This window comes from Triplophysa rosa, linkage group LG8 (genome assembly GCF_024868665.1).
Source record: "Triplophysa rosa linkage group LG8, Trosa_1v2, whole genome shotgun sequence".
NCBI lineage: Eukaryota > Metazoa > Chordata > Actinopteri > Cypriniformes > Nemacheilidae > Triplophysa > Triplophysa rosa.
This window is the reverse complement of record NC_079897.1, coordinates 14,519,885-14,532,908: the sequence shown is the minus strand read 5'-3', so window position 1 is coordinate 14,532,908 and position 13,024 is coordinate 14,519,885. Positions and strand designations below refer to the sequence as shown.

At 37.2% G+C, this 13,024-nt stretch overlaps 1 protein-coding gene across 2 annotated transcripts in view; it reads right to left on the bottom strand.

Moving 5' to 3' along the window:
* The window catches only part of ulk4 (unc-51 like kinase 4), a 179,056-nt gene extending 166,522 nt beyond the window's left edge, over positions 1–12,534 (bottom strand). For both annotated transcript variants that reach the window (XM_057339463.1, XM_057339465.1), the window contains exons 1-15: positions 12,353–12,534; positions 12,116–12,253; positions 11,887–11,986; positions 11,665–11,804; positions 9,876–10,047; positions 7,192–7,293; positions 7,008–7,091; positions 6,855–6,930; positions 6,290–6,388; positions 4,737–4,834; positions 3,479–3,548; positions 3,261–3,327; positions 2,314–2,421; positions 2,100–2,160; positions 1,241–1,434 (exon numbers count right to left, since the gene is read on the bottom strand). In XM_057339463.1, the coding sequence (XP_057195446.1) occupies positions 1,241–1,434; positions 2,100–2,160; positions 2,314–2,421; positions 3,261–3,327; positions 3,479–3,548; positions 4,737–4,834; positions 6,290–6,388; positions 6,855–6,930; positions 7,008–7,091; positions 7,192–7,293; positions 9,876–10,047; positions 11,665–11,804; positions 11,887–11,986; positions 12,116–12,253 (1,509 nt within the window). In that variant the 5' untranslated portion in view covers positions 12,353–12,534. The remainder of the gene's footprint in view (positions 1–1,240; positions 1,435–2,099; positions 2,161–2,313; positions 2,422–3,260; positions 3,328–3,478; positions 3,549–4,736; positions 4,835–6,289; positions 6,389–6,854; positions 6,931–7,007; positions 7,092–7,191; positions 7,294–9,875; positions 10,048–11,664; positions 11,805–11,886; positions 11,987–12,115; positions 12,254–12,352) is intronic.
* Between the last annotated feature and the right edge of the window lie 490 nt (positions 12,535–13,024).

The window sequence follows — 13,024 nt, the reverse complement described above, 5'->3', positions numbered from 1 at the left end:
GATTATTATAACATGTTCGGTCTAAACAAGATTTCTGTACATATTATAGGTCATTAATCATAATAATAACGCCCACAATGTCATAAATATTTAACAGTGGGTAGGTATACAGGTCATATACACAGATAAACTGGTAATGGTGGTGAGACACCTGGTGGCCAGAGGAGGATTGTACAATTCTTAGCACTGGTTTATCAGCAATCATGGCAACAAATTATACTCAAATAAATAAAACACACAAGGTCCAATCCCAAAACGGATGTGTTCCATCAAGTTTTGGCAAGTTACCAGACAATTCATGTTTAAAAATCTATTCAACTCCTCTGATCAAAGTCTCCACAGATGAAAGCAAAGGAAGAGGAAAGTCATTTTATGACTGAGGCGAGATGCCCATTCTTCAGTTTACAGGCTATTATTTTATTTCCCTCATTCCAGTACCATCCCACTCCCAGTCATCTACACACCCCATAACACCAGTAAAGGTACTAAATAACAATGTGAAAAAAACAGAACAGTTTAGTCTGTGTAAAACGCAATGACACAGTAGAACAGTATGATCTCCAGTTTGCCAGCTCTACACAAAAGCCCACGTGCATTTTCTTTAGGCATGTGCAAAACCCTCATGTGGTTCAAAACCTCTATATGACTCTTTCTTATGTGGAACACAAAAGAAGATATCTTGAGAAATGTGTCAGGGGTTTTGTGTCCATACGATGAAAGTAAATGGGGTTTATTGTTGTTGTTCTTTAAAATATCTTCTTTTGTGTTCTGCAGAAGTCAGTCAAACAAGTAAATGATGGGAAAATTGACCTTTTTAACTGACCTATCCCTTTGACTCACTGTCTTTTAAATCGCCCACTGTGGCCCATGTCACACCAAATTGAATGCAGCAAACATTAATGTGAGTTTTTTTATGCATGTGTGAATGTACAGTAGATGTGTTGTGTTGCTCAGGGGCAGGACATTTGAAAGCAGGCCAGAAAAAAAACTGAGAACAGCTGTTGGGTGTGTGTTGAGCGTGTTCTACTAAAGGTTCTTTCACACAATTGAAATATCTAGGTCCTCCTATTATGTTCATTTTAAGTTTTTGCTGCATTTAATGATTTATGTCTTGATTAGAGCATATGTTTCTCCAAATCATTTTTAAACTTAAAAAACACCCCAGTATTCTCTCTTCTGAATATCATGTCTAATTTTAGAGCCTAAACTTTTATAAATCTTTATGAGAGGATTGTCTCACCAGCTGGGAGTGTATAAGGCGTGTGGCTGTCTCTCTGTGGTTACACACGGTGCACAGGTAACAGAGCAGGTTGAGTTTAGCACGCGCTGCAGTGGCGCTGGCCGATCCAGCCCGGTCCACTGACTCCAGAACAGCACACACCTGCTGCAGAAACTGACACCAGTCCTCTGAGCTCAGAGATGACAACCGGTCAGCTGAGGAGAAAGAGAAGCTTTCAGTTTGTGTAATGTTGTGTAAAAACTGGTGTAAAATGTAAAAAACAAGAATGAAAAAAAATAGAAATTATCCGAATCGTTTTAAGTGACATGCAAGAACAGACAGTACTGCCAAATATGAAATGAGTAATGTGATGTCTATGCCAAGTTTATAGAATTACAAAAATAAAGGCAAACTGGTATCCCATCTGCCATTAGTCAGAAGAACAGGAACTCCAGTCTCAAACTTGCCGATGGTTGAATCATGTTTACACTTTTCAGTTAGTGCAACATACGCATGGCTTACTTGGAACTATTTTAACAGACAAAATGGCATCATGACCTCTAATACCTTTAAAATTAAAGGTACTACGAACTCTTAAAGGGATAGTTCACCCAAAAATTAAAACAAGAAAGTTGGTAACCAGGTCACTGCCGCACCCATTGACATGCATTGGTTTTGTGCCCATACAATGCAAGTCAATAGGTACTGCCGCTGTTTGGTACCAACCTTCTTCAAACTATCATATTTTTAGTTCTGCAGGAGAAAGTAAGTCATGCATGTACAGTATGAAATGAGGGTATGTAAATGATGACCAAATTTTCCTATTTGGGTGAACTATCCCTTTAAATGCCATCCACATTGAAAATCAATTAATGTTCACCTGAGTGTGCCGATACGCAAAGGGTTTTTGGGTCAAAGCGAACTGGAGGCACCTTTAAAATCTAGAGACAAAACATAACAATATAGTCCAACATTAGTTTTAGTGCTTGAAATACACTGGAAAGGCACATCAGACAGTGAATTTTGTCACTCTGTCAATCCTATTACAAGTTGTTGTGTCTGTAAATGTATGCAAATACTGAAGATCACGTTACCTTTGGGTTATCCATGATGGGCGTCACTGTAAGGCCACTGTCTGTGTATAAAAGAGCTTTAATGCAGGTGTTCAGGTCACTTTGCTCCTCTGCCAGGACACTGGACTCCTACAAAGCACAGGACAACACACACCACTCATTTAATATGTTTAAATCTCTGTTTAAATGTCACTATATTTTAGCACCGTTGCTCAAGGTTCAAATCTGTTCCTGCATCACTGTAAGACAATAATAAGTCACTTTACAGAATTTACTACGGTAAAATGGTGATCGGTGTGTTTTACGGTGTAAACGTAATGTTGAACACATCCAGTAGATGGTGCTGTGGTTAAACAAAAGAGATCTGCAGACATAAAGTCCACTAGCAGGCCAGAGATCAGCTGTTGAACAAGCATAATAAACTGACTGCTCAGTGCATTCCACCTCTTGCATTGTTGGTTTTGATAAGGCCTCAAAAACGATTTAAATCAAAATTTAAAATGCAAAAACACCTTTATTTGTTGCATTAGCTCTATAACACATCCTTGTTTGGATGTAAAAATATGAAATTGCTCATTTTATTCTGATCAAAATAACCTGAATACACATGTCTTAAAGGGATGAAAATTCTGTCATTATTTACTCATTTACTTACTTGTTTCAAACCCGTATATATTTTTTTGTTGTGTAGAACACCATAGAAGATATTTTAAACTAAAGAATGTGGGAACAGTTTTGGGGCACCATCGACTACCATAGTAACATTTTTTCCTACTATGGTAGTCAATAGTGCCCCAGAACTGTTTGGTTACAAACATTCTTCCAAATATCTTTTTATGATCAAAACAAAAATTATACAGTCCTGGAACAACGTGAGGGTGAGCAAATCGTGACAAAATTTTAATTTTAGGACTATCCCTTTCCCTTTAAATTTCTTCCAACGTCTTCCCATTAGCACATGCACTCACCTGAGCATCAGGCCCTCTGTCTTCCATCTCTCTAGCAGTAGTGCTTGTTCTTGGAGTTGGTCTGGAGCTTTTTAATATCAATCACAAACAACACAAAAGTAAAATTATTCATTCTATGTTCTTAGGAATGTCCACGGAAAACACCCATACACACAGGTATCCATTTAAATGCTATTTCAAAGTGTTCATGGATGAATGTGAATATGAGAGATATAGACCTGAGGAGGAAAATGGCCTCTCTGGTATCAGTGTCCAGCGCAGACTTTGGTCTAAACTCAATTACATTATCTACAACACAAAGTATTCAATATATCACAAAGACCAGAAGTGATAATACAGCAGTGACTGTTTAATATAAAAAGACTGTTCAAAAAGATGTTATAAAAGCACAACAAGCAATTAAGTAGGCAGGGTCATTCACTGATACAATTTTTGATCACAGTTTTTCAGCATTTATTCATCTTTGATGATGTTAGTAAATGCCAATACAATTGTTAATGTTAGTGCATTGTGCATTAAAGGTCCAATGTGCATTTTTTTTTGGAGGATCTATTGACAGAAATGCAATATAATATACATAACTATGTGTACAGAGGTGTACAAAGACCTTATATAATAAATCGTTATGCTTTTATGACCTTAGAATGGTCTATCTACACACACCGCGGGTACCCGGTGCTCTACAGAGCGCGTTTCATAACCTTCAGCAAAGAAGCGAAAACGTGATGACATCTTAGTTCTTGTGTCAGCCACCGTAGTGCTTCGAAAGGGATGGGTGAGTGGTGGACTGAGCCATTGGTTACAATTCGCAACCTCACCGCTAGATGCCGCTAAATTTCGTACACTTGATCTTTAACTAATGTTAACAGTAACACCTTTTGATCTTTAAAATGTATTAGTAAATGCTGAAATCAAAATGAACTAAGATTAATAAATGCTGTATAAGTGTTGTTCATCGTTAGTTCACGTTAAATGATGCATTAACTAATGAACAACTACAAACTTATACTGAAGTGTTACCCTTTTTATAATTGCTCAATATCAAACAGTAAATTTAATCACATCCTTCTCCTGAAATGAACTGCTCTGAATGAAGGCCATTCCTACAGATTAAGGTTTAACGTGATTTGCCGCATGTAAAGTGTTTCAGTTGATTCAAGGTTACGTAATGGCACTCTTTTCGTGTAGTCTTCCTCTGATAGTGCAACAGAGGTATTAACCATAAGCAATCTAATCCTAGAGTACACAGAGCAGCGTGTGTGCGTGATTGAATACTGCATGCATAAATCATACGTACAGCAATGCAAGACAACAGAACATGAGCTGTAGCGGCTGACATAACTGTCATAAGTACGTGCTGGAGGACTGCACATACACACAGAGCACACAAGAAGTATAAAATGCTCAAGCACTTTACAGGCACACAGTGAATGAGAGCAAGGTGGGACGTGCTGACTATCGTATCTGCTGCATTACCTAACGTGAAGGACTTGCTGAGGTTTGGACTGCTTGGGTCAGCAGGTGCTGTCTGCTCTTCCTCCGCTGTCCGAGAGAGCCCAGACGCCAAACGCAGGCTAAAACACACACAAACACATTCAATATAATCGAATACAAGAGGAAATCTCAGTTCCAGTCATAAGAAATTATATATCTAGCATTAGGAATTATAATCCTATTTGGGGTTTTTTACAATCATTTCATGACAATTAAAGGGACAGCTCACCCTAAAAACATTGCTTATGTTGTTCCAAACTGAATTTTCATTTTTGGGTGATCTATCCCTTTAAATCTTCCTTCTGGTCCTGCAGACACGCAGTTTTCTGGGTGACATCACAATGGTCTTTGTTTTGGCCCACTTACAGAACCTGACTCCAGTTTAAAGCATAATCCTGGCCCAACAATACCAGAACTTTATTTCTAGAAACATCTACGTACACACTATCAACACTACCTGACCTGTGCTTAAACTAGAGGTCACTGACTTTACTCCATTACTTAATGTCTCCAAAATGGCATAAACATACATGCGTAACTCTCCCAAGATCATGAAACAAATGACTTTGGAACAGATGAAACAGTGGTACCACAAGAGAGTAGGGTTGGGAATCGTTTCAATTTTATCGATTCCGATTCCAATTCCGATTCTGCTTATCGATTTCGATTCTTATCGATTCCCAGTTTCGATTCCACAGTTAAAGTAAAACATTTAGATATCAACCTGTATGGTCATTTAGCCTGCTTATTGACTTGTTTGCAAATATATATATATATATTTATGAGCACCGTTTTGTGTATATTTACACATAGAAACACACCTTTTCGGATTTATTACAATTTGTATTATAATAGTTGAACTACATCATGGATAAACTGCAGTTACTATAATGCAACTATGGTTAATTTGTGATTCCTGTGCTTTAATACAAATTCTATAGCTAAACTATGCTTACTATAGTAAAAAATATCGCTAATTTTCATAAGGGCTTTTATTGAGATATCAGCAGATCATGCAACGCATGTACTTTTCTGAAAATATGCACACAGGAATTGATAAGAGGAATTCAAATTTTAATCTCAAGTATCCGATTCCTATTCCTTTCAATTCCGATCCGATTCCTACCCTTTCGATTCCGATTCCAAATTGGAATTGATTTTCGATTCCCAACCCTACAAGAGAGTTTTTTTATAACCTGAATATGCTGTGCTTTCTAGGGTGGGACAAAGGCTTATTGTCTTTGGCACTGCACTGAACACACAGGCGGTGTATAAAGTGTGCCATAGGGCTGTTTTCCCACTCACCCCATCAATAGTTGACTGAGAGGTTCTGTGCACAAGATGATCTATTGAGCCATATACAAACACTAGATTCTTTTAAGGGATCTTAGCATGGGCACAATATTCAGAATGAATGATGTCATCAGAGATTGTGTGGGATCACGTGATTGGTGTAGTGTTAAATAAAACTTGACAGACTTCATAATATAGATACTGTAAATTTGGACAAGTTAGTGCAGCATCGGCACATGTACCTGGAGATCAGAGGTAAATCCTCTTGCCCTGAAGTGGGATGCGTCTTTGAACATTCTCCCCTCCAGAATGGGTGAGACGATAAAGAGTCCCAGCTTAACCTACAAAGGATTCACAGATGAGTACTGAATGTACAATGCAAATGTAATGTGACAGATTCAGTGGTGTGGTACATGCAAAGGCTATGTGAAGCAATTTTGAATTCATTAGCCTTCAAAGAAATATACAGCCGTCCTCAATGGTATATAAACTGGCCCCACTACTGCACATAGTGTAAGAAGTGAGATAGTTTGTGGAATCTTCCAATTAAAATCAACAATAGATTTGATTGCTCACTATAGGCTACAAAATGGCAATGATTATGTTACTTTTTATTTACAAGATAATATATAGTAAAATGTTATATAAAGTTATGTTCTGGAAAAAATGAACTATGTTAAAGGCAATGGACAAGCAAACATTACACTGAAAGCAGAAGATTGAAAGGTCAAGTTTCCAGAGATGGCAATTTACAGTTTTTTGTTTTTACTTCCGTATCATATGCAAGCCTAAAAATACATTTTGTACCTTTTCACTGGGTCTTTCTGAAGTAAACCAGTCACCAGACTCTCAAACTCTGGACTGGGCTGTGAGAAACAAGGCCCTTAAATAAGAAAAAAAGATTAACCTTAATATCAGAAAAAATATTTTACATGCGTAAAACAAAACTTGGTGTCAAACCTTTCTGTTTTGGGGGTGGATGATCTTCATTTAAAATGAGATCAACTAATCCAGTCATACTGTCAGAGAAAAAGGGTGGTTTTCCTGAATAAAAAAGGAAAGAGTAAATAAAATATATATTTAATATGACATAAGAAAGCATATGGCTACACTGAAGGTTGTGTATTGAGGTAGGATGGTTAACCTGTGAACATCTCATAAAGAATGCAGCCTAAGGCCCACAGGTCACTGCTGAAACCGGAGTCTGCTCCTCTCAGCACCTCAGGAGCACAATACACAGGAGAACCTGAGCAACAACACAGTGACAAACGGACAGTGAACATACTGGGAAAAAAACTTACATAAATGGGTGATTTGTAGAAATTTAGTTTTTTTTTTTTACTTCTTCAAAAGGGTTCTCAATGTGCCCAAGTCAATTTTGGTTGACAATTCTGACAAAACCTTTTCTCTGGAATTCAGGGCTGCATAACGATTAATCCCGACTAGTTTTATACAGTTAAATACACACACATGCATGTATAATTTAAGAAAAAATATATATATTTTAAATATTTATATCTAATATAAATTATATGTAAATATAAAAATGTATACACGCATGTAAATATTTCTTAAAAGTACATGCATGACAATGATAAATGCATGACAAACACTTATAGTATAACATGAGGATAGGTAGGCTATGTTTTGGTTAAAGGGGTCATATGACCAGTACTCGAGTTGAGGGGGGATGGCATCCCCCTTTGAATTAAAGATGATCAAAATCATCCCCCTTCTAAAATGGCCATCCCCCCTTCCCATCCCGTTATTTTATCAATGAATGTGTAAATATTACCAGTGGTAACTTACCACTATTTCAACATTTAGTTTTTGCGAATATTGAATAGGCTAAAATACTGTGGATGAGGGGAATGTGCACATAATGACACGACGATTTGTTTTAAATTGACGTCACATCAGTCAGCGTCAGCGACATAGCAGCGCAGGTGCTGGTGCCGGTGATTTCAGCATCATGGCCCAAGCAACATGGACAGCTTGACCTGAGGGACTTCGGCTTTAAGAGGGCAAGAAGTAGCACTGAAGGTAAGTCAAGAGTCAGGAATACTTTTGATATGTCACCAAAGGCGGAATCTCTGGACAGAGGCGATAACAACACAGTTAACGATGTTAGTTAGTTTGGAGCATTTTTTTTCTTGTTAGCTAATGCCAGATAGCTAGCTAACATCAGGTTAGACTTTATATTCACAAAGTTAATGTAAGATTTGGTTTCTGTTTCATCTGGAATATTTTACTGCAGGGTTTCCCACAGCACTTTACAGTGGCCGCCTAAGCAACACACGCCTGCCTTAACTAACTTTTTTATGAGTGTTATCCGCCGTGTTACTCTGTCCTGTCCGATCAGCGGCATCTGGTGGAATGTCATCGCGCTATCTATCATCGTTCGCCAAACATTCTACAACATATAAATGGCAAGTGCAAGGAAAGCCATTACTAGCCATTACTTTTCCTTACATGATTATAGAACTCTTTGGAAGCTTCTATGAGATACTTTAGGGGAGAATGGGGTAACGTTAGGCAGCATTGCAGCATTGAACTGATCAGTTATTAAGTTTGCTTCCCCTTTTTTGTTTGGCCACCTCAAGTTTAAGAAATGACAGGTGGTGCTATGTATTTGTATTATATGTATTATTCTCAGATTTTGTAAATGGTAACGTTACATTTTTTAATCCATTTGTTCTTGCACTTCAATTAAAATGGACTTGACTTGAGAGGATTCATGTTCATTTACAATGTTTTGTGAGGTTTTGTTTTAACATTTAATAGATGAATTCGCAATAGATTTATAGGTATCATGAGTATGAAGTTGCATTTGCACCCAGTGGGAAAATGTGTCCTCTGTATTTAACCTAACTATGTAGGAGCAGTGGTAGCCATGCCAGCCTGGGGATCAACTCCAATTCTGAGGTGCCTTGGTCAAGATCAATGACAGGAGTATCTGATACGTAATATATCAATAGCATGCATGTTGTTTTAGAGTAATATAATATAATAATTATCTTTGTGCTTAAACAATAATCAAAGGGGTACACCGTTGGTCTCCCACCATATGCGCTGTCATCAGCACAAATGATCTGTCCCTAAACGTTAAATCCAATCCACCATCCCCCCTGATTTTTTTTTACAACTCGAGTACTGCGTATGACACAGCTAACAGGAATGTTATCGTTTGTTTTAGATGTAATGCAATGTGTATACATGATTTAAGGTTCAAAAACGCTGTATTTTCCACATACCGTGCATGTTTGTATCTCCTCTTTACCCCGCCTCTCTGAAACGTGCGGATTTTTAACAAAGCTCATCGCTCTGAAAAGCGAGGTGTGCTATGATTGGCCAGTTAACCAGTGCGTAGTGAATGGTCGAATACGTGTGACGTAAATGTAATGCCTCTTACCATATTTGGAACATCAGGTGCCAAAGCAATTGTACTGACAGGTACGCCCACCGGTCTTAGTCAAATCATACCACGAACTGACGTAGATTTGTAGGGGTGTGGTTACACGAGGCATTTCAGGCAGGTCTGGGTGAGCATTCGCTTTTAGATAGAATGCATCTTTTGTTCCAACACTTTAATTTTTGCAATTTTATGCATCTAATACACGCATGGGCAACTTATAACACACCAAAAACACGTGTTCGAGCCATACGACCCCTTTAAAATAAATATGCATTATACGTTGAATTATTTTTATGATGAACTGAAGACGAATGATAGAAAGCATCTCAATAAGAGTTTTCATTAGTTGTTGGTTAGAATAAAACAGCTAATAAGTAAAATGTGCAATAAGTGAAAAAAAAAACTGTGATGACCTCTAATTCTGCTCTTGATGTCTTTCTGTAGAGAGATCATGTTCTCTTTGCTTTCTCCAGCTCCTATGTCTTCTGCCATTACAAGAGTGAAGAACTCCTCCAGACTCTCTCCTTGAGCTTTGGCCAGACAGAAACTAGAGTACTTCAGAGTTCCTGGTCCATCTAACAATATCTGGAAACACGAAGGCACATGGTACAGACATTAAAGAATATAGGCCTAGTTGGGTTATCTATCACAATATTATGTGAATAAACGTTCTGTCTAAAGCAGTTATAGTACCTTGATACAGAATGCTTTACCTTAAGAGCTAAAAGCATGCAAAACAACAACAACAAAAAAGTGAAAACAGAGAAATATTAAGACCACAAAGCAACACATCCTGGAAGGAATACAACAAAACTAAATTACACAACAAACTTGCATAGTGACGTCATCTTTATTTGTATATTTTCATAGTCTATATTGGTTCAAAGTAGCTTTAAAGAAATTAATGTCTTAATGTTCTAAAAGCCCCCAGTGATCAAGCCAAAGACAAATACAGATCATTAAAACTGGTGAAAATGAATCAAAGGCCAAAGGTAAAAAAATGATTGAAAGATTTATTGGTGTCTTAAAATAAGATACAGGTGGTAGTGGGTTTAAAATTGTAAAAAATATCATTAGATATTTATGAGCAAAAAAGTGCTGGACAATTTTATTCTGCATTGCGAGAACTCGAAAAAACACAGATGGGCAATTCCAGCATTATGGATGTGACACTTTCAGTCAAAACTTGAAATATTAATTCTCAGAGAATGTATTTATTACCAGTATATTGAACCATATGTTAATATTTTACTAAACACCTGATGAAAGAGTCCAGACATCAGAAAAATATCAGTCTACGAACAAGTATTCTATTTTTTTTTTTTTAAAGTATGCGTTATGGTTGTGAGAAACGTTTTTCTGTCAATTTTGGAGGATTTCTGTCAATTTGCAAACCAGACGCAATAAGGGGATGGCTCTTCATAGATCACAAAATAGTTATTTTAATTTTTATGTTCCCATTTATGAGGAATATGGACCGTTATGAATGTGATCGAACGGTCTTTAACGATGTGACAATTCCATTATGGTTGTGACAATTCACTTACCTAACTATGTAAAAATATGCTTTAAAAAGAAAGACTACACGTGGGTATTTAAATCACCAAATATTGACATCTGACAAGTAGGGTGAAAAGTTCTGGTAAAAAAAATATGTTTTACTCACCTTTTACTCATTTATTTACTCACCTTCAAGTTGTTCCAAATCTGTATAAATTTCTTTGTTCTGATGAACACAGCGAAAGATGTTTGGAAGAATGCTTATAACCAACAGATTTTGCTCCCCATTGACCATTGACAGTAGGAAAACATACTTAATCATTTTTATTGTTCTGTTGAACACAAAAGAAGATATTTTGAAGAATGTAGGACAGCAAACTGTTCTGGGGCACTTATTTTTTCCTACTATGGTATTCAATAGGGGGCAAAATCTGTCTGGTTATAAGCATTCTTCCAAATTTGTTTCTCTGTGTTCATCAGAACAAATAAATGTATACAGATTTGGAACAACTTGAAGGTGAGTAAATGATGACAGAATTGTTATTTTTGGCTAAAGTATCCCTTTAAGGTTGACATTTGCATGGAATTGCTCAGAAGGCTTTTCCCCTTCCACCCGCACAATTGCTGCATAGTCTGAGTAACATGAGATCTCCGTGTGGACATATATCACAAAGGAGTGCCTAACAGGTGTAAAGCTTATACCTTTGCAGGTGTTAGATCTGAAAAAATGATGCCAGAGTCATGGATGTGTTTAAGACCTTTTATCAGGTCAATGGAAAACTCTCGCACTATGTCTTCAGACAAGCACTCATCCTGAGCAATGAGTGCTGCCAGAGATCCACCTGGAATAAAAGAAAAATACAAAGTAACAAACAAAATCAAACTAAATGATGAAAATCAACACATTAATGTTGGGAATCTCACCTGTGCACATCTCCACCACCAGCCACAGATGGTTGCTGGTCTCATACCATTCATAGAAAGATACCACATTATCATGTTTGATATCATGAGCAAGTCTAACCTGTGGAGATAATGTGATTTTGTAAACATAGGTGAGCAACAGGCACAAGTACATTTAAAGTTCTCCATTCAATTGCATGCAAAACATAGAATGAAAAACAAATTCAACTGAAATATGACGTTTACATACATGGTTGGTTGATTCGGGTCTCTTGGATTTCTCACTGCAGATGATGGCCACGAAATGTATGCTACCTTTTCTCCTGCCCTTATAAACAACTGATCTGCTGCCTCTTCCGATCTCCTCATACAGAATAAAGTTCTCCATCTGTGCAATGAACAAAAGCATAACGTTATAAACACAACCTGCTGGGTGTACATGCAACATACATACGTGTCATCATTGTACGTCATAATTCAAACACACCTGGCAGAAACTCGTGAACTTGATAGCTCGCGGATCATTTACAACGTTAATAACAATATAATTTCACACAGGCGCATAAAAAGCGAATTTTATGTGCAAGTAGCGATTAAATTCATATTTTAAACGTTTCTCCGTTCTTTTATGTCTGTTTCCACAATACACCGCAGTTTCTTTACAAGCCGCGCGGTAAGCAAACGGACGCTAAAAAATGGAAGTGAAACTGGAACTTCTGAGGGGGGTTACTTCAGACAAGGTCCCACACATTTATAAAAATAACAATTTTAATGTCCACACGAATATATAATTGTTTTACAAAGTATGTAATCTATAGGATAATGTTTAAAAAATGTAAGACTATAATCATATCCTTTATTGTGATCTATTATTAACTTCAGATTTGTCGAATACCCCTACTATTGGATGATCCCAGTTGCTATGATACAGAGGTGGACGCGCAGTGTGAAAATCACGACCCACTGAGCATGCGCACCCACAACACCAACTACTGGTTGATTCAAGGGTCCGTCCCTGTGACGTTCCACCTGCTTCTCCGTTTTTTAACAATTTGCGATGTTTGTTGTTTAGTTGTTTTGTAATTTTAGAACTAACTAGACAGTATATCAAATAATAAGAATGTGCTATTTACGAATAAGAAGGGGTTGTAAAAAGGAG